Raw genomic sequence first — 24,691 nt, 5'->3', positions numbered from 1 at the left:
CTTCCCCCCCCCCCCCCTCCAATTTTCTTCACATCTTACATGTCTCATTATAAATGAGAAACATTGATTTTTGAAAAGGAGTGTTATCATTGCCCGTCATTACACCGCCGCTTTGAAAATGACGCGTTGACAATATCCAGAGTTTGTAGTGGCGTTGTGCTGCCGGTGCAGGAAATATTTGCGTGGGATGCAGCAGCACGTGGTTTGGGTGCTCTGACATGGGCGTGAGGTGCCGTGAGAGGCTGCAGCAGCACAGGGCATCCTCCTCGGGCTGGAGCGTTTATGGCTCAAGCATCACTTTCTCATAAGGCCACGGAGCAAAATGGAGGGTGGGCAGTGAGCTGGTGACGAGCATTTCTGAGGGTCTCAGCCTTCAGCCAGGCTGCTCTTAGATTTTTCCCTTCATCTTTCCTACGTGAATTTACATGATTTACCCAATTTACCCCCTTTTACACTGTGGCTTTATTTACACATCTTGCGCTCTTAGTACTTTCTCCACACAGCTCAAACTTCTGGAGCAATTGGACTCTAAACCTGACGGCAGGTCACACCATTTTGATGGAGAATAGCAAGTCGAGCGATGGGGATGGTGCAGTCCCCATGCTCGGTGTCAGCACCACCAGGCAGGCACTCTGTCTGAGGGAAGGTTTCTCCATGGTGTGGCTTAAGCAGCGGGATTTATGAGGACACTTTGAATTTCGGGTGTAATTCAGTATAGTTGCAACTGTCTCTTTGGACTTCAGGTCAGGGCCCACAGGGATGGATGAACAGATGCCCTGTAGGATGCTCCACCTGAGGAGTCAAAGGCATCAGTGATGCTGGCTTTTGCACCAGGGATGGTTTTCAGGGTAATGTGGGGGTGCTGAAAACACCTTTTTGACTGAGGCAGACCCAAGGTTCATCCAGCCTGCAAGTTTTCAAAAAGTAACCTTCACACCAAAAAATACCCCAAGAAGTAGCTGGTTTTGTACTGTGCTGGTGGACCATGTTGTGCCTGGGAGTCTTGAGCTGGAGCTCCTAAGGCTAGCGTGCTGCTCAGGAATAACATTATCCACAATGGATGTTTCCTAAAATCAAGGACTGTGGCATAAAGCACTGCTGACACATTTATCTGACCTGGATATCATCACTCTGTTATTAAAATGAAATAGAGCGACTCTGAGATTAACCTGCAAGTAGAGCTAACAAAATGACAGTTCGTAATGATTCTCACATTCCTTCAACAGAAAAAACTGCTTAGACAATCTAATGGATGAAGATGAGAAAGACAGGGCAAAGAGGTGAGCACTTTTTTCTTTTATAACTCTCTGTTTAACTTGTGATGAGTTTGATAGTGTTTGTTGCTGCAGAAGCTGTTTTATCCATAATCAATTAATCAAAGAGAGAGAGAGAGTAGAATACAGCCGAGCACAACTTGAAAAACTGCCATTACACACATTCCTATTCTTGGCTACCCTGTAAGAAGAAAATAACATAGCAATGTTTCCTGTGGAAAATATCAAAAAAGCTAAGGCATTGATCATTTTTCTCACATTACTGCAGAACACAAGAACTGAAGAACGAACAACATACTCCTGCTGCTATAATACATCATCCGAGCATCCCGAGTGTATAAAAATGTGGGTTTTTTTACAAAACGACATTTTGCAAAAGAAAAAGAACTTAAAAAGTGGGGAGTTTTCCCTATTATGACCTAAATGACCTATTGTGATGGTCATTTACTCAGCAATGTCTGTCGCATGGTAATGAAAGCACCCAGAAGTTATGCTCAGAGCAGAGAAAGACCACAAAAAAGTGCTGTGTCAGCCCTAAACTGGCACAAACCTTTATTCACACACATTCTGGACTCCATCATCAAGTCCTGGTTGGCGGGAAATTGTTGTGAACATTTTGTGGGGAGGGAAGGGTGCGTTTCAAGGCAGCAGAGTTGTGGTAATAAAACTCTTAATAACTGTCAGCTCTGACTGGCATCTGCAGAAACGCTGTTTGGAAGCTTTTGAGGGGCTTTTTTTCTGGATGCGTTATCAATCCACAGTTTAATTGCTTAGAGGGAGCCATGGGTTGCCCGCATTTTTCCCCTTGGTTCCCTCTAATGAGAGTATTTCCAGTCCAGGCACTAGTTGATCCAGTTTCATCTCTTTTGATTCCTTCTCCGCTTCTTCCCTCCCCGCAGCTTTTTCTCACCAATATAGGTCACCACAAGCTGCAACCGAGCTCAACCGTTCCCCTTTGCTCCCTCCTCTTCATGCGTGCATGCTCAGGCAGCAGAAGGCTTTCCTTTGCTATCGGGAGGAAAGCACTGAGCTATCTGCCTCCCTTTACCCCTGCAAGGGGAGATCCACTCAGGGCAGGGCATCTGCCAACCCCCAGAGCCCCACTGCTGCCCCTCTTCACGTGGGGCTTCACGAGCAGGAGAGAGACAATATGGGGTACGTCTCTGTGTGCGGCTCTACCCAACCATCAGTCAACCAGGTGCAGGCACCTGGGGCCAGGGGAGGAGATGGATTCAGGGAAGGGATGCCTCCTGCCACCACGCTGCATTGCAAAGAGGTCATAGAATCATAGAACGACAGAATACCAGGCTGGAAGGGACCTCGAGGATCATCTGGTCCAAACTTTCTTGGCAAAAGTATGGTCTAGACAAGATGGCCCAAAACCCTGTCCAGCTGAATCTTAAAAGAGTCCATTGTTGGGGAATCCACCACTTCCCTGGGGAGATTATGCCAATGGCTGGTTGTTCTCATTGTGAATAATTTTTCTCCTGTGTATAATTGGAATCTCCCCAGAAGTAACTTGTGCCCATCACCCCTCGTCTTTTCCATGTGAGTCCTTGTAAAAAGGGAGCCTCCATCTTCTTTGTAGCCACCCTTTAAGTATTGGAACGTGGTGATAAAGTCTCCCCTAAGCCTTCTTTTCTCAAGGATGAACAAACCCAGTTCTCTCAGCCTTTCCTCATACAGCAAGCTTCCCCGTCCTTTGATCAACTTTGTGGCTCTTCTCTGGAACCCCTCCAGCCTGTCCACACCTTTTTTGTGTAGCGGGGACCAAAACTGAACACTGTGTTCCAGGTGTGGCCTGACAAACACTGAGTAGAGCAGGATAATGATTTCTTTATCTCTGCTGGTGATGCCCTTGTTGATGCAACCCGGCATCCTGTTGGCTTGCTTTGCTGCAGGAGCACACTGTTCACTCACATTAAGCTTGTTGTCCACCAGGACCCCCAGGTCCCTTTCCACAGAGCTGCTCCCCAGCTGAGTAGATAATCCAGCTGCACTTCTGGATTATGCTTTCCCAGGTGCAAGTCCTTACACTTGTCCTTGTTTGACCTGGGTCTTGGGAGGTATTACATATCCCCGGAGCCCCGGGATCAGGGAAAGGGGGAGCAGGGGAAGGGAGTGCAACTTGCATCGCTACTTCCCACCCTTACAGCCTGATTATCTTCAAGATATTTGTGTGCTAATTGTTTAAAGAAAAAAAAATGCATTAAATGAATCCATCTAAGACAAAAATAGGATAACACGTATCCTCGCTATCAGCGATTGTCATCACCATCTGGTATGGTTTTCATGCCGTTTGTTCCTGAAGGGAATTTTTGTCATACCCTGGGGCAGGCCTCTGTCAAGGTGGATAAAAAAATGATAACTTTGAAAAGGAAAAAAGGAAATTTCTTCTTTGAATTGTAATTTAAGTACATTTTACTTTTTAGAAATAAATCTACATTTGAAATTAAGTTTGAAATCATGAGAGGCTTCATAAAGGTCTAAAGTTACTACAGTATACTAAAACCATTCAGATTCATTTAAAAGCTACAATTTTTCTTCCAAAGCTTTAAAGAGAGTCAAACTTGGGAGAAGCCATTGGCTGAACATTTTGCTCTTGTGTGTTGAAAACTGAGGCCTCTCATTTGTCCCATGTCACAGGGGAAACGCTTTCTTTTTTTTTTTTTCTATTCAGTATAAGGACCAGGTCCCTCAGTGCTGAGAAACACAAGAGGATGTAAAAAAGCCAGGAAAATTTTTCTCTTCTTTCATTTATTAATTTTAAACAAAAAAGCATGCTTTATGCAGTGTTTTCTCTGTCTGCTTTTCTTTAAATTTGCTTTAACAGTAAATTACTTTTAAATAATTTTTTTGACAATTCAATTAATTCCAAATTCCAACCAAAACCAGATTGAAGTGAACCATTAGAAAGTGCTTAGTAAAGGAGGACTGCCACTTGCCATTTTTCACTCCAATAAAAAGTAAATTTAGGAATCTGAATGAAGGTATGTGATATGGTTGCTTGCTTTGATGCATGTATGATGTGTCCCACTGGACAGCAAAAAGAAATATGAAATTTAGTGAAAAGTCACATTTCATTGTAAATCAGCAAGATGTAATGGCTATCAAGCCAGCAACTATCAGTCTCTCTTTAAGACAACAAGCAGCAAATATATAAGAATATAAAAATGGCTATTTAGAACACGTTTTAATGGGTGCTTTTGATCATTCTGAATTCAAGCTGTCCTGTATTGCCTTTAGCTGTATTCACTAAAAATCCAGATCTTATTCATACTGTGTCTCCTTCTTCCCCTTGGATATGCCGTATTTTTTTGGAGTAGCAAAGAGGGAGGAGAACTGGGACGAATAGTATGGAATTAAGACAGAGGCTGTTTTGGCTTACTGTAAATGATATGCCTTAGCAGTGAAGTAAGCAAAGCTAGGGAATAATCTTCCAAGGGAAGTGATGAAAATTGCATTATTTAAGACATTACGACTGGACTGAACAAAGCACACACAACTGTGCACGGACAGTTTAGATGACCTAATTGTGGGGGGGGAGGGGGTGTCTCATTTTTTTTCCTTTTTAAGATTTTACTGTGATCATCGACTCAGATCTTGGTAGAGTTATTTCCACTAGAGGAGTTTTCCTATTTCCTTTGTGAATAAAATGTCAAGTGTTAAAAATAGTTACTTTATATTTCTGTCAAGGCATCCTTATTTTTTTGGAACAAGCAACACTTTCCCTATAGATTGTTGGTCATTTATTTTATTTCCAGGGGCATCAAGACCCTTTGAGCTTAAAATGAACCGAGGATTGAATTACGGGGAAGCAAAATGTTGATGTTCTTAACGTCCCCTTGAACTGTACAGAAATAGGATAAGGCTGGAGCTTTTCACATCTTGTTCTGACAGCCTTTTGCACTGTAATAAGAACAGGCTGAAATCAGTCAGGCAGTATCCACCCAATCTCTTGTGTTCAAAGCTGTAAAATAATCAAGCATTGGCTTCTATCCAGCGTATCTCCAAGTGTGTTCAGGGTTGAGAGCAAGACAAACAAAAATTACCCCTCTGTCAGTAGTAACATTCAGAAGCCTCTGCAGTGATTTCTCTGCTGAAAATTTTTATTGCCGTCCTGGTCCTTGGGGGAGATGTAGATGCTGGGCTAAATTCTGCTCTGTTTTTCAGTAGTGTGCATCCAGAACTGCTTGTAAGGTAGGGCAGAGTTAGCTGGGACTGAGAAACTCAGAGTGAGAGCTGGCCTCTTGGCTTTTCTTTCCTATCTACATGTAACCAGATTTTTAGATATTTATGTAATTAACAAGGCAAATATTGACTGCTTGAGGACCTTTCAGAAGAACAAACAAACCTTCTGGGTTATATTTATTTCTATTTTCACATGGCTACAGAAGTCTGGATGATACCCTTTGTGTAGAATAATTGTCATATTCACGAGAACAATTCAGAAAACTCTTGCTTGTCTATAGGTTGACATATAATTGAAAAAAAAAATAAAGTGCACATGCTGAAAATAATATCAAGAGCCTTAATGATAGCATTATGGTGGTGGCAAAATAGCCCAGATGAAAACAGGTCCTTTCTTCCTATAAGCTCTTCAAACACAGCAGCAGAACCAGGCTCTCTCTGAAGGAGCCAGCAAAATAAACAGACAGGACTGGTGAACAAAGCTGCAGAGTCCCCCTCTAAGAGCTCCAGAGTTAGGGCACCATGACCTTAAGTGATTTGCCCAGTGGCACACATAGTTACAGGGCAAACAGGGAACCCCTGCTAGCACTTCTGGGCCCCAAGGTCCGGGGAACAGATCCTGGCTCCAGACCCCGGTCCATGCTGGGATGAGACGTGCTGATGCCCTCCCTCCTGCTTGCCCTCATCACCCTGGGGAGGAGACTTGAACTAGGTGGCATATGAACAAGAAGGGAGCTGCAGCAACCTCTACGCAGGTCCCTGATCTTAATGACTGGAAAACAGCAGCCCGATTCCTCTTCTGTAAGCCAGCTTGGAGGTAGCCAGAGGATCTGTGACCCCTCTGAGATGGCAGGTCCCTCTAGAGGTTGAACTGCAGGATGGGGGGTCTCTCTCTCCTGTTAAGACTGCACAGATGGGTATGACGCATAGTTTTACCAGTCCCCACTCTTCTCCTTTATGGATGATTTTACTGTTGTCACAGTATCCCTATTTTGTCTTGCTCTGAGTGCCTCCTCAGAGGCCGTGTAAACTTGCAAGATCCTGCGCATGTCTCGGAGGTGAACAGAGCTCCTTCACTTAATGCTGACCTGAGAAGCTTGACTGGGGTGTCTAGAGGCAGTACAGATGGGTGAGCAAAGCCTTCATCTCCCCATTGGACTCTAAAGGGGGCCCAAAGTCAAGAGCAGGAGGTAGGGACTGTTGCTTCCTACTTGTCTCTGCAGCTTTTGCTGGAGGTCAGTGTCAGTCTTCACATACTGAGGCACACAGTAGGCTTATTTCTAGGTGTATACATCAAAAAGAGCAGGTACATGATGATTTTTCCTCTCGGCCTGCTCATCTTTGTTTTTTGTCTTTTTTAACCTGTCTAAAGGGCTTCGCGTAACAAGTCTGAGAAGAAGAGGCGTGATCAGTTCAATGTTCTCATCAAAGAGCTCAGCTCCATGCTTCCAGGCAACACCCGCAAAATGGACAAAACTACTGTGCTGGAAAAAGTCATTGGCTTTCTGCAGAAACACAATGGTAAGATTTGCTGCAGATCTTCATGCACTTGCCAGATGGTTGCTACAATATCCTGTTTCCTTCAGTGATTATCAGAATGGCTCAAGGGGCCTAAAAGGGCCAACATAAGGTGTTGGGTTTTTTCTATCTCATCAAAAAAGATCATTTGCAGGCACTGTGCTGCCCAAATCCATCTCCTCGGCTGCTCTTTAGTTGAGGATGACTCTCAACCTGCTACAGAAGGGGGCAAACATTGGGAACAGGGGGAAGGTGGACAGCAGCGCTCTGCAGCACATGTGATTAAGAGAGATGCTTTGAACAAGAGAGATTTGGGGCCAGAGGGAAGATTCACTTCCTTGAAATTTGCAGTATTCTGAGCAGAAGAGCAAAGCATTCACCCCAGCTTTTCTGCAGAAAAATGCAGGGAAGCAATCTGTTCAGCTCCTCTGCGGACTGTGTAGGACTCAATTTTCTACAGTGAGCAGAAAACTCAGACCAGAAAAGACCCCAATTATGGAAGTCGCTTTCAGCAAATTGCATCCACAGATAGCTGATGTGCTTCACCCAGTTTGCACAAGCAGAAGCTACCTCAGATTCGCACAGCGTGCAGCTGCAATAGCAAAGTTCAGCCTCAGAAAGCCAGGAGTTTAGTTTTTAAAATGCACACAGCAGTGACAGTTAAGTCCCTTAGACATATGCCCTCACAGAGGTCAGAGAAGGTTTCTGACCCTGCTGATCTAGTCTGCTTGGTCTAGTTTCCAGTCGCTGAGAAGAACATGTACTGTGGGCTCCCTGACGTGTGGACATCCGCCACCAGCAGACAACTGAAATGCTTCTCCCTTATAAATCAGGGCACTGGTTTAAAATGGGGCTCTCTTGCTCTGCTGCTGTGAGGAAGAGGTTTCAGCAGGTGACGGTGGGGAATGTCCTTGGTCCCACAAAGCAGAAAGGGCTCTTGCAAGCCGATGCATCGCATCACCAGCCTCACCTTCTCTCATCCAGCACCTCCTGCCCTCATTCCCTGGAGAGCCCTGGGTGAAACGGAAAAGACCATGAAAACTCTTGTATCATGACTCTCAACATAACGGAGTCACAAATGTCAAACTTATTGAGGAAATAATTATAGTCGTTCTGTTGTTAGAGCCTAGTTTCTCCTTAAATGAATTTCTGCCACAGACAAGATGATTTCATATAGGAGGGCATGACTAGGACATCTCAAAGTTTAATAATTGCCTATACCTATTAAAAAATGACAGTAATAACATATCTTTTTTTTTTTTAGCTGCCCAAGGCAGAGTAAAGGAGGATGTGAATATGCTCAATTATAAAGCCAAGCAAAGAACAATCACACGAGATTTGAATAAGTGTAGAGACGTGTAGCTGATAGCCCAAATAATTTACTCCAAAAGGCACTTCATTTCTGGAAGAACAACTAGGTAAAAGAAAGCTAACAGTCGCAAATCCTTCCACAGCAATTGGGTCAAACTGTGACTGGGTTTTGTGCACTTGCTAAAAAAAGCAAATGGTATCTATTTTTAAACTAGATTAGTAGTCACACAATGTAATACAAAGCATCAGCGTTTAAAAATTTTTATTATCTTCAGCATACTTTGGATCTGGTTTATTCAATCGTATTTCTCTTTCTTTTAGTAGGCTAAACCAAGATTTTAGTTATAATAGAGGAGGAGGTCAATTTTCAGATTTTTTGCTCCATAAACAGCCTCCTTCTTTATAATCCAGAGAATCTCCCAAAGCTCAAGTAATTCTTCTAGCAGTCACTGTTTCATGTATATCAGCTTTTCCAAGCTCTGGATCTGCTGAAAGTAGCCTATAATTCTGAGAGTATATAATAAAAATCTGGTCAGAGCTGATCTCTCTTTTTCCTCCCTCTGTTTTTGATTTCTCTGTATAAGACCGTGAGGGCTGTGGAGGGCTGCTGTGCTATCAGTGACAGCCCCCAGCAGTGCAGAAAGCGAGTCCAACAAGCTGGTAGAAGCAGAAGGCTGCATCACCACTAATAAAGCTTGAATGAATGGAGGCTTTGATTTCTTATAGGTGACAATACCCACAGGCACCGGTATAAATGTACCATCTTTAATATCATTTAGCCATTTGCATTTCTCCGGCCAGTTTGCCTATGTGCTCCGAATAGGGAGCGTTGGGTATTACATGCTCTGGAAGTGTTAATCAATAGGATTAATTAGCAGGAGGCACTGAAAGGAGAAGACAGGCTGTGCTCAGCATCCCCTCACTACTAGTGCTGAATGAGGGAACACTCTTAGACAAGCAGAGTGAGCAGTGAACAAAAACCAGCACAAGTCTCTCTAAATTCTAAGACCTGTCCCCTACAACACTGTCTGACAAGGTTATGAATGCATTATTTGGGTAGAACTAACATGGGTGGCTGGTTTTTGAATGAAACAGCTCATCACAGTGCATCCAGTTGTCCCACTTTCAGTGCAAAGTGGGGACCTGTTATCCCAGTGCGCCTGCACTCCTGCATGGAAAGCCCTGGGGGACTGAGCACCCTCGGGCTGCTGCCAGGCCAGGCTTGGCCAACAGCAGTGTCAAGACAACCCCGTGGTGTCTCAGACAACCACGGGGTTGTCTTCATGGGCTGAGAGGGCAAGAGACCCTCCTCTCCGGGCAGGAGTTGGGATGAGATGCCACTGGTCCAGTGCAAGGCTCATTTTGGAGAAAGGAGCAATAACTCTGCTGTTTGGGGTCACGGCACTTTGAGGCTCCTCTGAAGGAATTTTCTTGCTGCTCCCTATTGGGCACAGGAGCTGTAGGCTGAACCCTAGTTCTCTCTGGCTTCCTAATTTTGAAGCTTTAAGTTGTAAATATCAATTTGAGACGTGCTAATCCTTGCCTTGATTTTAATTTCATGCAAAGTGGTTTTATCTTTTGATCAATAGGTAAGTAATACTGATTGAGGCCTATGGCTGTGTGAATATAGGCCCCCACTGAAGTCAACTCAAGCTGAGCTGAGTGAAAACTGAGGAAAACATTGCAGGATCAGGCCCAGTTTAAATAGCTGTTATTGCCTCTGTATGCAAAACCCATGCTTGAAATCTGCAATTTTTGAATATGCAGGTGATTTCTGTGTTTTCAAACATATCTATATAGGCTTGCAAGATACAAGTTGGTTTTTTTTAATTTTTATTTGTCTAGAAGTCTCGGCACAGACAGAGATTTCTGAAATTCAGCAGGACTGGAAGCCTTCATTTCTCAGCAATGAAGAATTCACCCAGCTGATGTTGGAGGTGAGCAAGCTTACATACCTTTCCTAATTTTGTCTAGCAGCTGTGGAAATGCCCATGAGTTCAGAATGAAATGCCGTCTGCAGTTCCAAAAGAGGAGGTTTCAGGTACTGCTGTGTTTGAGCGTCAAGTGGAGCTGTCACAGGGACAAGGGATTAGAGTGCCCACCTGTTGCTCCTCACTCCCTGCAGAGCTGCATGGGGGCTCCCAAGAAATGCAGTCCAGGGGGGAGATTCAAATCACAGGCTGCATTTTATTTTTTTACAACCAGAGGTGAGGGAAAGGGCACGCAGCAGCTTTTCTCCTGTTCTTGGAAGGCGTTATTATTACTTAACATCTATGCAAGGCTAGCACCTGAAAAGCAAGTGTCGCATCCCTCCAGTGCCAGGTGCTGTACAAGCAGATAAAACCTGACAGCTCCTCTTGGTTTGGTACAGTTCATCCTGCCACTCTAATGGTTTTCAAGGCCCTTATCGAACACTTTTTATTCTAACGGGAGCAGGGTTATTTTGCAGCGATAGTTTTTAAATTACCTTTAAATTATACCATAGGTGCTTTTAATGCTAGCGGGGATTTGAAGGGAGGTGACTCAATGGCATTTATGTAGGTTCAAGATGAAATGCAAATGAGCTGCTAAAATGTATTATTCTCTCTCAGTAACAGCTAGAACCTTCTTTAGCAAGGATCCTCTCCCATACTAAACACGTGGAGGTTGCGTTGCCCTGCAGTGTCCTTTGAGAACAAGCTTTTCCTCCTCCCACAGATGGGGCACGATCTGGGCTCTGGCCGTGGGTAGGGAGGGATGCCAGGGGAGCAGCCTGACCCACCGAGGGGTGGCATGAAGCTGTGGCATGTAGGTGGCCCACAGGGGCTGGTGGTCCCCCAACCTTTGCTGTTCACTGTGCTGAGACTCCCCCGGTTGGGTGTGAAGAGAGGCTTTGCTCGTGTTGCACCATCAACCTCCACTTCCCAAACTCAGGGCACGGGAACTTAATGTACATAACTCCTGCAGTCTGCACTGACATATTTCCCTGGGATAGCAATAAATTGGCAGTTGTCTTGACTAGCTGGGCCTTTGTTGATTCTGCTTGTGCACCACACAATTTTAGATTAAAACAATTGCTTTCAGTTTCCCAGCTTATAAATCACCTTCTTGCTACTGTGATTTTCCATGCCCTTCAAGATAACATTGGGTACTGGCATGTCCTGTTGAGCCAGCTGTTCATCATTCCCTTCTTTTTAGCCTTTCTACTAATCTTATTTTATTAACATTTGGACAAGACTGCTTGAAGTTTTTCCTGTCCTGCTATTAAAAGATGGGAAGAGTTTTTTCCAAGCATTAATTCAAAAGAATCAGAGCATAATAGACTGCAGTAATACATCAACTTTCCTGAAAATGGCCTTTTTTTACCCCATTGAAAAGGCTGTCATCAAATTACATAGGAGTGGGTATTAGGCTATGTTTGTCCATCTAGGACTCTTGCAGTAGTAAAATCTTCGAAGATTTCCATCTTACTGTTGGAAGGACCAGTTGCGAGTAAATAAAAATAGAATTATGTATGCATACATTAACTTGATTTTACCACAAAATTCTGATGTGAGTCACTTTGTATAATTTGCATTGGATATGAAATAAAGACTTGATTCAAAAAAAAAAAAACAAAACACCCAACAACCTTCACCATAGTAACATGCACAATCCAGCTGCCTTCTAAAACCACTGCTCTCTTCTATGGGTTAACAGCTATCCTGCTTTTTTAGAAAACAGCTTGAATGTACTGCACTGAAGAAAAACATATTCTCTGCACTTAGATTAACAAAATCAAACTAACTATAGCAGCTGGAGGGTTTTCAGAGATGCTAAACACACGCTCTTCTGCTGGGGTATAAGTTATTGACCTGCTTTTCAAAGGATTGTAGCACCAGCAGATTCCCATTGACTTAAATAGTTGTGGGTGCTCAGCGTTCTCTGGAAAAAGGAACATATGTTTGTGTCTTTATTCAAGGCTTTGTGTTTTCCTTTTTTTTTTTTTTTTTTTTGAGAAACAATTAGCGTTTTCCAGTGTTCTCAGAATTCTTTCCCTTATTGAAGTCAGTGGGAGGCTGGGGGGGGAAGGATGTGCTGCGTCTCCCAGGATCAACTGCTGGTGTGGCTTGGAGGCAGCCTGGGTGTGCAGGAAGGTTTTGTAACGCCGTGGCACCCTGCTCGGGCTGTTTGCACTACACCTGCCTCCTCACCAGGTCTTGCCTCCAGGGTAGAGTCAAACTCTGCTCTGATTCAGTCGTGCTTGCTGTGCCCATACTGCTCAAACACTGACTCCAGATCACCAGTGAACTGACAGGGAGGACCCAAACCTGCTCCACTTGAAGGCTTTGGGAGATTCACCAATGACTCTTCTATTACAACAGGAAGATTTTAATATAGGCTGCCTCTCTTTAATATAGTCTCTTTAATATAGAGCACCTGCTGTTGACTCTTAATTTTCGGGGGGGGGCGGTCAGAGTAGGTGAAATGTTGCCTTTGATCTGGAAGTCTACCTAGATTTCACTTTGAACAAGATTTAGCTCAAAACTTTGCAGCCCAGACTAAAGAAGAAACTAATTTTGAAGGTGAAATGGCTCCTGTGCAGAAGATGGGGATAAGGCTGACATTCCCCTTCAGTCCTAGGAGTGAAGGGGCATACAGAAAGGTATGACCAAAGTTAGGAAGAAATTCTGCAGAAGAGTGACTTTCTCTTGGAATGAGTAATCTAATACCATGACCTTTAAAATAAATCACTCAATTAAAACTCTGGCTAAGGATTATTTGATCATTTGCATTGCTTTTACTTACATGAAAGCCCAGTAATATACAATGTTACATTAATACAAACTGAGATTTATGGGGTTTGCAGAGAAGTACCATTTTGAGATAGGACCGCATCCTTTCATCGTCCTTTGATATTTACACAGAGCTCAAATGTTCATTTTAATAACTTCCAAGGGATCCAGTCTTAGTCATTTTGCATTATTAAAATGTGTGATTAATTTAAAAACTGAGACATGAAATGTTCCTGTGAGCCCTTTGTTGCTTCAATAGTAGGTTTTACTAGACTACAAAGAGTGTTGTAAAAGTTAAATCAGACTGTGAAATCAGAGAATTACTGTTCTGCAACTCGAGATAACGTTCCTACAACTCGATAACAATATGGTGCTGAAGTCAGACAGTTTTGATGAACACGCGATGAGACGCCCTGTTTACACCCCTCATTCCTATTAAAACACTCTCCACTCCTCTGTTTCCCTTAGGCATTAGATGGCTTCATTATAGCGGTAACCACAGGTGGAAGCATCATCTACGTGTCCGACAGCATCACACCTCTTCTAGGGCATTTACCGGTGAGTAATTAATTCTGGCGTTGGCTTTTCTACTACACGTGGTAGGATCGGGCCCTGCATTTCTAGAAGCAGATGTAAAAGGGTGGTGAGTGGGTGGTGTTTTCCTGAGAAGGCGTTGAGGAGCTTTGTCCCTGCGCTATGCTGGGCGCTGCTGTTGATCAGCTCTCTCCTCTCTCTGTCTGATTCATACCCTTCAGGTTTTTGTTGCTATGAGCCGCTTCGGCTTGAATGGAAAAAGCTCTGCGGGAATACTCTGGCCAGGGGAGGGACAGGGTGACCTGCCTGATCTTTTCCATCTCTGATTTCCAAGCTAGCAGAGAATAGCGCCAGAACCACGGCGAGGAGCTTGTGAAGGGCCTTATTCTGCTCCCAGGGAGGCAAGGGACAAAATCCCCCGTTGAATTCAGAGGAGTGGGAGTTAGCTGGTGGCTGCAGCCGAGCTATCCCTGTGGCTCAGCTGTGCTTTCCCAAGAGGAAAGCTCCCGGGAAGCGCTGGTGGAGCCAATTCTGGGCACTCGGGTCCAGCACACGGGGCTTGTTTCATCTGCAGCTGCTGGGTCTTGCTGTGGAAAACACTCCTGGGTAATCTGGTTTGGGCTCTAGGAGCAGGGGAGAGGGACTGCTCCCAACCCTGTTGCTAAGGCTGCTCTAGGAGAAATAGCACAATAATTAAGGATTAATCCTTACGCTCAATTTTAGTAGCTCGGTCTCCAATAAATACATGCCCAGGAGAAAAAATTGGTGCCAAATAATTATTGTGCCACCCCCCCCTGCCATGTTCTTAGGAAAATTACAATTCTTTTTCTCTCGTTTAGTTTTCACCAAATGCATGTTATGTTTTCCACCCAGACAAATGTATTTCACACACGCTACCTTGCTGTAATATGAACAAAAATTATTTTCTTCTGAGACGAAAGGAACTTGATGAAAGGCGGCAGCTCCTGGTAAATGCAAGAATATTGCTATGCAACAACAAATTGAACTGAATCTATCTGTATCAGTTTTCTTTAATCCTCAACAGTTGAGAAAACCAGTAGTTGCCTATTTTCTGATATTTGCTTTCACTTCAAAGGCAGAGAAAGCCCTGTCCTGCTTGCAATCTGCTGGGTCTTCATACACTTACTGATTTCCATGGAATTTCTCTGTCTTTCATGGTTTGGGGGTTTTATTGCTATCCCTTCCAAATACTGCTTCTTAGAGGAGATGGTAGATCTGCTGTGGGAAAGTATTGCTTTTCAAGAAGATGCATTTCAAACCTTGCGCCTAAAACCTTACGCCCTGGCTGAACATGGATGGATTCAGGTTCATAATTCCTGAGTTGGACCATCAGAGACTAAGTTGGTTTTCCCTCTCAAAGTCATGCCTGTGTGATAATCTTTGCCCAAAACCAGGACAAGGATGATCATTATATTTTATTCGTACAGAAGCAGCACATAGCAGCCCAAGCCAGGGACCACCCTGCTGGGGCTGGAGGTGGGGCAGGAGTTCCCACAGACCTTCTCGGAGCTTATGGAGTGATAATGGTGAACAACTGCCCCTCGTGCCCACATGTGCAGAGTGACTGGGTGAATCCTAGAGGCCACAACTGAGCAAGCACCAAAGGCTTCTGCCTGCTCAAGGTCATCAAATCTCTGGGTCCATGGGCAGGAGCAGTGAAGTGCACATTGGGCATTTTAGTCTTATGCTGCCCTTTCCACATGTCATCCTAAGTTTTAGAACTGATCAGAGGGCTATCTGGAAAATCTATGATGTGGCTTACTTAGTTTACCTCCAGGATCTATTTGTAAGATAAATTCAGTCACTGTTTGAGGGACAAAGTACCAATTCTTTCTCCTCTGTGGCCGCAGGGGAAAAAATACTCTGCAAATCTTCTGCTCTGAGCACTGAAAGGGAAGCAAAACTGGGCAGAACGCAGAGCAGGGCTCTCTGAGGGCCCCTATCAAGAAATCAGATGTATTTTCTTTCATTAAAATCATGAAAGACTCTGGTGCTGAGAACAAATATATCCAATTCTCTTTAATATAGCGTCCCTAAGTTCCATGGAGTATTTTCAAACACAAACTTCCTCTGTTGTAATTCTAAATAGTTTGTGATTACAAGATCTGGAGGTCGGTTGATGTAAAGAGAGGTTTATCTCACACGGTAAGATTGACTCCAGTTGAGGTGAACTCCTGGAGATCTGGTCACAACTCATAGCATTTGCCAGTCAGATGGTATGCTACGACCCCAAGCCTATGCAGGTCTCTGGAGAAGGGTCCTCCCTGTCCCCCTTGCCTGCTCTGCTGAGTAAAACAGTTAAACACAGGCAGCAGAGTGACTATTTCCAGCTTGCAGGAGGAGATGCAGCTTTCTCATGAATGTTGCTTGTCTACGGACTCGGGCAGAAGGTGCTGCACTTGCTCATGGACTAGGAAAGCAGTGTCCATCTCACCCAGCTTTAGTCCTGTAGCTGAGGGGTCCGTGCATAGCACCTGCCCACATGATGGTCCACAAGGGTTGGTGGGGAGGTGTCTCTGCAAAGGCAGGAGGTCCCTGGCAGGGCTGAGCTTCCCCTTGGGGGGTCTCTTTCTCCCCAGGGGCTTCCTGGTGAAGCTCAGGCAGCTGCTCTGCTGTGTTGGGCATTTCAGTTAAACGTCAGGGTGGAAAAATCCAGGACATAGCACCTTATAGTGTAGAGAAGTTATACATGCTGTGTTGCTGTTACAGGGTAGCAATGAGCATCAGTTCAGAATATACAGATTGATACAGGAGCCAAATCCCAGCACACAAGAGCAAAGCTATCTTGATTTTTTTGGGGTTGATGGAAAAGGAGCCTGTTTCATTTGCAGCCCTCCTTCTTCCCATTCCTGTAGTGACCGTGCTGCCCAGTTGCCCTGCTTTTTTCCCCTGCAGCAGGAATAACTCATCATATTTCCTCCTCACCACCCGAAAAAGCAATGAAAAGGTGAGGAAGGAGCACCATTTTGAAATATAGCTGGTTTGTTGAAACTGCACAGATACTTGAGCTATATGTTAAATGATTACAGAACTTGGAGTGAATTTACTGTGTATAGCTTTTAGAATGGAACGACATCTATGTATGCAAAGCTGTTGGTTCTTTGCCTGCTGTAGCTATCAGGGGTAAATACTCAGAAGTTTCTATTAGCGGGATCCACAGATTCCAAAGCATGGAGCAGATTCCAAGTTTAGCAGCATAAATATGTATTAACATAGTTCATCCAACCACTCTACCCACAGTTACCGTAATTTATCTTTTATCCACTTTGCCTGTCTCATTCAGCAGTGCTTTGTGGCTGTGTCTGCCAGTGGGGCAGAACTGCCCACTGCAGAATAATTAGAATAATTAGACAAAGCTGCAAACTGTTCCCCTACAAATGATGCATTTTTGTCTGCAGTGACCAAATTTTGTCCATATTTCTGGTCATCTTTTTGCCATGGCACCAGGTGTCTGCTCTTTGGGTCTGGTGCAGAATTGGCTCTGAATAGCTTGCCTGACATGTCCTACAGCTCCAGACACACTGTGGAATATTTGCTTCCATCTCTCTATTTGACCTGTCGATATATTCTTGACTGACATATTGATCAAGGATATTGTTGGAGTCCTGATATGTATAATGTCCAGAAATTCTGTTTCGTGCACTGCTTTACAGGTGTGCCTGACCTCTGCGGGAGGCAGGACTTGCGCAACACAGTAAGCAGTAGATACCTTATCATTTTTTTCATACTCATTTTTTAAAAAATGGCATTCCCTAATGGAAAAGATGCAAACCAAACATTAAATTCTGCATATGATACATGACAGCAGCAAAAAAATATAATAATAAAAGACTTGCAACTCAATGAATAGCTGGTGCTTGGTGCTGGAGGTTGCTCTAAGGGGTGTGTGGTAAAAAAGTCTTGCAGCTCCTACCGTACACATAGTCTCAGGCCTCTGCAGCTACCCCTTTAAATGGAAACGACACTGAAAAACTGATAATAGGTTTTGAATCCAAGCTTGGTCCCAATATGGAGACAAAAGGTGGCACATCCTCAGGTCACTGAAGAAGCAATAATGTGTTTGAGGAGCAGTGACAGCTCACATCTAGTCCTCCTGCAGCTACTGCTGACTGGATGTTAATTAACTGCCATGAGACTTACATGAAACTGGTGGATAAGTATCATTATCTAACATTTACAGGTAGAAAGGGAATGAGAAGGAAAAATGACTTTTCTGAGGTTGTACCATAAGCGTTGAACAGGACTCACCACTGCAGTTTCCTTCATATGCCCAAAATTACATGAACAATGTGCTATATTTTGTGTATATATAGATATAATATTTCTATACACATATATATAAACTGAATTACACCCAGTATCAGTAGGATGCATATTAATGAGGTATATAGTAAGGCACGAAAAATAATTGTCAAGTATTCATCACAAAAGGAATATTCAAGTAATAAGCACATATAATACTTACAACTGAATAATCGAAAGTAATATATTATTGCATCAAGTGTATAAAGCACAGCACTCTTATTTTCAAAGTATACTTGATGCATTTCACTACTCTAAACAGGAATTCCACCCAGAACAGCAGGCATGGGTGGAAAGCAGAAGGAAACCAAAGGACAATCTTAAGTAAATACATAAATAAATGATGATGATTAATAACTCGCCAGTCTCATACAGGGCTAACACATTCTCAACACGACTATACAGTCTGGTAGCAGCTGCTCTGATGACACATGAAGCTGTGTCAGTGTGCCAGCTCAGCCCGAGGTAGTCTCAAGTGGGATGGATGTAAGTAAGTCAATGCCATTAGAGGGTCACTATCTCAGAATTTCCTTTCAGATACTCTCTTCTAGAGTTAGGTTAGTCACCACGCTGAACACAGTGAGACCTTCCTCTTGGTAACCCTTTGACAGACTCCATCTTCTCTGCCCTGGCCAGCTCATGCCTTTTGCACAAATCATAGAATCATAGAATTTCCCAGGCCGGAAGGGACCTCCAAAGGTCATCTAGTCCGACCTCCCCGCAGTCAGCAGGGACACCCCCAACTAGACCAGGTTGCCCAGGGCCTCGTCGAGCCTCACCTTGAATATCTCCAGGGATGGGGCCTCAACCACCTCCCTGGGCAACCTGTTCCAGTGCTCCACCACCCTCACAGTAAAGAACCCCCTTCTAATCTCCAATCTAAATCTGTTCCCCTCCAGCTTGAAGCCATTGCCCCTCGTCCTGTCACTACAGGCCTTTCTAAACAGGCTCTCCCCAGCCTTCCTGTAGGCTCCCTTCAGGTACTGGAAGGCCGCTATTAGGTCTCCCCGGAGCCTCCTCTTCTCCAGGCTGAACAACCCCAGCTCCCTCAGCCTGTCCTCGTAGCAGAGGTGCTCCATCCCCCGATCATCCTTGTGGCCCTCCTCTGGATCCATCTCCTCTTTCCATTCCCAGGTCTCAGTACCCAGATTTCTGATGGATTTCAGGTTCATGGCAGCTGACCGTGGGGCTGGAGATACCCAGGTATCCAGCCCATGGCTAGCTAGTGGGCTTGTGCTGGTGGCACCATGAAGTCTCCCTCCCTGGGACCTAACACCCCGTAGCCCAGGGTGACTCCCAGCCCCACTCTCCCACTAGTCAGAGTTTTCCAGGCAGAGAGCAAGCACCAGTGATCCACAACAGACCTGTGCATGGGGCTGGAGAGCATTCCAGGGAGCCAGGTGCCCCTTTTCCAGCTCACTCCCAGGTCTCACCATTAAATTGTATAGACATACCCGATGCACCTGATGGTCCCTGAGAAACATTAGAGGAGCATCGCTGACTGATGAGAATTGAGCTGAGGACTGGCTCACGGGGAAGCAGCTGCTCAGTTTGCTTCCTCCTTTTTTAGGCTTTGTCAGGAGTCCCTGGAAATCAGTGGGAAAGCTCCTGTCAACTGCCCCAGGCTTCATATCCACATTGCTGCGCATCTCTGCAAGTGTTGCTCATGGTGATACTTCTATTTTTCTCAAAGGTTCTTTTCCTTTGCAGTGTGATGTCTTGGATCAGAATTTGTTAAATTTCCTCCCAGAACAAGAACACTCAGAGATTTATAAGATGTTATCTTCTTGTATGCTTATGACAGATTCTGCCTCATCGGATTACCTAAAAAGTAAGTTATATTTTATCTTTCCCAGTAAATGAAAAAGCATGAGCAGGATAAAAATCTTCTCTCAGAAAGTTTTTATGCGATGTGCAATATAAAACTTAGGTTCATAGCCTTTTTAAAAGATCTTGCCACCTGGAATGACCCTTTGGTACTATTTTTAAATGAAGCTCATTGCCTTTATTTTACTAGGCTAAGACTACATGCAGTTCTGTTAATTATTAAATATCGTATCTTTTGAGACAGCTAAGGAAAATAGGTTAGCCAATGGAAAGTGAGAGTTCGCCTGAGACAAATCACATCTTAATTGATATTTCAGCCTGTTCAAGTAAGATGTTGTTCAGAGATGTGCTAATGTCACATACCTTTGGTTTGCATTACAGTTTAAAGTAAAATCATTGTAATTCTTTTTCAAATTGAATTTTGTTTTTCTTAAAAACCCTTTTGCTTGTCTCACCCTTATTCACTCTAGGAGGTAAGGCCTGGGAAACCAGAAAACACATGATAATGTAAGATGTACAGCTGCTTAATCTACTGTATATACAAAACCTGCAGCTGATAGCTAATATGCCAAAGCTAATTTAATAGATATTTTGAGGTAATTAGGCATAGTTTTCCAACATAAGATGTAGAACAGCTGTGAAGTCGCGAAAAGCCTAAATAGCAAAAAAAAAAAAGCTATAAATGAAGGATCCAGTTCCCTCCTTTGCTACACCGATGCTCTGGCAGCGTAACTCCTGTGATGAAGGTGGTGCCAGAGGAGGATGAGTTAGTGTTGAAGGCTGTTCCTGGGCTGCAGGCCGACCCGTGTGTGGTGCTGAGCATCCTGCATCCCTGCAAGGTGCTTCCTTGCAGAGGCTCTGGTCCTGCAATGCATAGCACATCCGTGTGCAGGACTCTGAGTGGTAACAAGCTGCTCTCGTGCTGTCAGTTGCAAGATTGGGGTTGGAAGACACCGTTGGTTGTGTTTAGCTTAAATAGTATATTTATTTCTTCTTCTTCTTCTTTTAACAATCCAGCTGACAATGAACTAGAGTTTTATTGTCATCTTCTGAGAGGAAGTTTGAACCCAAAGGAATTTCCAACATATGAATACATAAAATTTGTAGGAAATTTTCGGTCTTACAGCAATGGTAAGCTTTAATTGTTGTATAAATGTTACTTTAGCTGTGTAAAATAAAATATAAGTATTGCTCCATTGAACTAGACAGGCTTATGACTGAAAGGACTATTTTATGTTATGGAGTAAATTTTGCTTCACGTGGATCTCGCAGCTGATTTGCAAAAGCTGGATGAATACCTATGAAGAGTGAAATTGTGTTAGTTGCTATTGTTATTGCCCTTCACTTCTTAGCGGTGATCCTGGACTCCAGGTAAGTTTGCAAATAATGACAGGTTCAGAGGAGGGTTTGTTTGTGCTCGCTAATACTGTGTGCTAAGACCGTACCTATTAGCTAAATAATAAGCTTGCTACCTTATCTGCTGGCTTACATTAAACACAAATTCTGTGCCAGGACCGATAATCTGCCAAATCTGCCCTCGTACCCTTCTCTGCAAAAACGTGGGGAAAGGCGGCAGCGCCGTGTAATTGAGCGCCTGCCCCCACTGCCATGAGGGTCCCCCCGCCACTTACATTAAACACAAATTCTGTGCCAGGACCGATAATCTGCCAAATCTGCCCTCGTACCCTTCTCTGCAAAAACGTGGGGAAAGGCGGCAGCGCCGTGTAATTGAGCGCCTGCCCCCACTGCCATGAGGGTCCCCCCGCCACTGGCATCCGAGTGGCTGAGGACACTTCCACCCGCCTCCCTCTCCAGATGTCATTTTACATTCCTCTCCAGCACTGCAGAACCCAATAGTCTCCCAAAAAAGAACAACAAAAAAAAAAAAAAAAGAAAGCCATACAGTCAGCATTGTCACTAATGCACCACAGTCAGTCATGGGAGACCATCTTTCAAGGGGTGAAGAGCAGATTTCCACCTCGCCCGTTCCCTAACAAACAGATTGCTGCACGGCCATTAGTGTCAGAAATGAAATACTCTTTTATTACTTTCCCTTCTCCTGCCTGCCCAAGTTTGCTTTAGTTACTTGCCTGATTGAACTCCAGAGTGGCATTTCCAAAGTTGCTGGTATTGTTCCAAATAGGTCATCCTCAGCAAAAAAAATTCCCCACCGTGCTTTCCAAAAACCGCATGCCACACTGCGAAAAAAAAGAAAAAAAAAATATGTCCCTGTCCCCATTTAACTTTCTGCTCTTGCTCCACATGACTAGAATAGAAACCAACGTGAAGGATGGAGATACACGTTTCTTGTTTGGTGCCATCTGATTTGAGGCTTTATTTGTATAAAAAAATGTAACTGCCTGTGTGCTTTCTAGTTTGAATGAAGCGAAATGTGGCTGCCTGACAGACGCGCACACCAAGCTGTTCTGTTTTCTAGAGCAGAAACCGGATTTCAGGTGCTGACTCATAGGGATACATTTCTACCAGGGGAATTTCTGATCCATTTTCTTCAAGGATTTTCAGCCCTTTTATTTTGGCGTGACCTTAATATTGCCCTCTTAACCATTAGGATTTCATATCCCAGCATTTGTATTGGTGGCTATTTCTCAGAAGAAAGATAAAACTTGCATTACAGATACCTTCCCCAGCTTAGTGCGTGTAAACTAAATGGGAACATATTGATTTCAGAAGACACCAGATCATTTTCCAAAGACCCCAGCTTTCTAATAAGAGATGTTCTTTCTTCTACAATCTTTAATTATTTTTTTTTTTTTGTGCCACCTATTTCTAAATCTTCCACTTTATTTTGTCTCTTCCACTTTCTTCCCACCTCTGCTGCAGTCTGATCCTCCGGTGGATAGGGAGGGGATGGCCCTTGCCATGGTGCCTCCTGGCCCCCCTTCCCTTCTCCCCATCATAGAACAGCAGCTTGCCCATCCTGACTTTAGTTTCCCCAGCTCAGTTCAGAGCCTGGTGGAAATACTTTGCTTCACCAGTGCATCCCCAGCACTGCTCCCCCATGGCCGGAGGTCACCCCCATGCCCTCCTCACCAGCCTGTCTCCTGATCAAGCCACAAAACCACCTTCCAGCAAAGGTGGAATGAAGTGCACCGGACTCATGATGTAGCAGCAGCAAATTGGGAGCTGATGACCTTGGGCCAAGGACAGAGCAAGCAGCTGGAGGAAGGTGCAAACCTCCAAAGCGGCTGTCATGAGCTCCACCAGGCTCCTTGTGTCAGCCACCAGTACTCTGAGCAAGGCATGGGGGACATCAGCACCGCATGAACACAGCCGCCCTTCAGACAGTTTTCCAGCCCCCTGTGGCACGGGGACTTGTGTCATGGACACCTTTGAACATCTGATGGGTGCAGTGGTGGGCTGGGCTCCCACCTATGCTTGGTCACCCACACCTCAGGGCTCCCCATTATCCCCACTGTCCCCCCAGCTGGACCTGCCAATAGCTGCTGTCTTCTTCTTCCCATGAATACCCATTATATGGAGGGGGGTGGGGAGAAGGGAGAGATGTATCACTCAGAGGGCAGCTCTCATCCTAAGTATGTAGGACCAGCTGGCCCCAAATCCTGCTTCTTGGAGGTGTTTGTGGAGGCAGGAGGCTAAGCTAAAGAAAAGTTAGCTGGGGGAGAAAGACAGAAATTGCAAATTAAGCTTAATTAGCAGGAGATGTTCCTTATGAATGTATTCAGGAATGCTTTTCCCTGTAGTTTTTCACAGCAGTGGAAGTGTTAGCATGTTTTTACACATGGGAGACTGATACAGGATGTTCCTCTCTAAATACAAATCTCTGCTGTTCCTTTTTACCCACACGATGCCAAATCCTACCTTTGTTTCCAATGGTTTGCTGAGCAGACCCTGAGTCTGCCCTGCCTGTATGTTCCTACACATGTTCCTGCCACAGGGACATCAGAGCCTCTGGGTCCAGGGAAGCTCATTTATCTGTGGGCAGGCCGTATCCCATCAGGGTACTTAACTATTCCATTCTAATTAATGTAGGGTCGTGGCAGTGACAGTCTTAACAAATCTTTCACCTTGCCCCCCTCCCTCCTCCCTCATACCTTCTCCATTAATTGCATTGTGACTTATGGCTGAGAGCATCATATAGGGATGGGTTTGAATGGATTAATTTGAAGGACTGAGGCTTAGAAAGCCAGTTAGGGGCTTAGCTGCTCTCCCTAACTTTAGTGGGAGCTCTGGGGCTTTAAAGGCCATTGTACTGAGATGCCAAAGAGAATTTTTTTTTTTTTCTGCTGAAGTAGAACAAATACCTGGTATCCACCAAGGTGACTTTTCAACAGGATTGCTGTCAGGGAGCCAGATCAAGCACAACCTACGTTGAACCCATGCTACTCCCCAAGAGGAGCGGTCACTGGCGGCTTCCCCCATCCCAGAAGGGGCAGGGAGATGCTTGTGCAGCCCCCAGAAACTGCCAGGGAAAGTTCCCATAGCTCACGGCATGTGTTCAGTCTTTCAGAAGATCACAGTCCCTGGAGCTCCTGGGCTCAGCAATAGCTGGAGGCTAGAGGAGCTGTGCAGCCCAGTGCCAGGGCTAAGCAGGAGGGTCCACGCTTGGGTTGGTCCCGGGGATGGTGAGTGGGAAGCTGTACCCTGTAACCCTTGCTGCAAGGAGATTTCTGCAGCTGTATCTACACCAGGGATGTGACACGAGCCGCCTGCACAAGAGTGAACCTTCCCCCCACCACTACCCCCTCCCTACCCTCGAATTAGCTGTGCCCAAAGGAGAGCAGCCGACCAGCGAAACAGCAAGGCGAGCTGTGCGGAGTGGCTGCATGAGTCACTGGCTGTGCTAAATCAAATACAAGAGATTTGATTTTCCATTTGGGAGGATTATATAATCATCATTAATTAAGCTTCAATGAGAAAAGCAGGACTGTAACCTGACGTGAAGACTCAGTAGTCCCTTGAGAGGAGGGGAGGTGGCCC

The 24,691-nt window shown here is 44.7% G+C and overlaps 1 protein-coding gene across 1 annotated transcript in view; it reads left to right on the top strand.

The window, feature by feature from the left end:
• The window catches only part of NPAS2 (neuronal PAS domain protein 2), a 108,833-nt gene that overhangs the window by 50,699 nt on the left and 33,443 nt on the right, over positions 1 to 24,691 (top strand). The window contains 6 exon segments of the mRNA XM_014957761.1: positions 1,227 to 1,280; positions 6,838 to 6,986; positions 10,140 to 10,231; positions 13,517 to 13,606; positions 19,616 to 19,736; positions 20,750 to 20,863. Coding sequence (XP_014813247.1) covers positions 1,249 to 1,280; positions 6,838 to 6,986; positions 10,140 to 10,231; positions 13,517 to 13,606; positions 19,616 to 19,736; positions 20,750 to 20,863 — 598 coding nt within the window. The 5' untranslated portion in view covers positions 1,227 to 1,248.

The sequence above is a fragment of the Calidris pugnax genome, unplaced genomic scaffold (genome assembly GCF_001431845.1).
Source record: "Calidris pugnax isolate Ruff unplaced genomic scaffold, ASM143184v1 scaffold303, whole genome shotgun sequence".
Classification (NCBI taxonomy): domain Eukaryota; kingdom Metazoa; phylum Chordata; class Aves; order Charadriiformes; family Scolopacidae; genus Calidris; species Calidris pugnax.
This window is presented reverse-complemented; position numbering and strand designations above follow the sequence as displayed.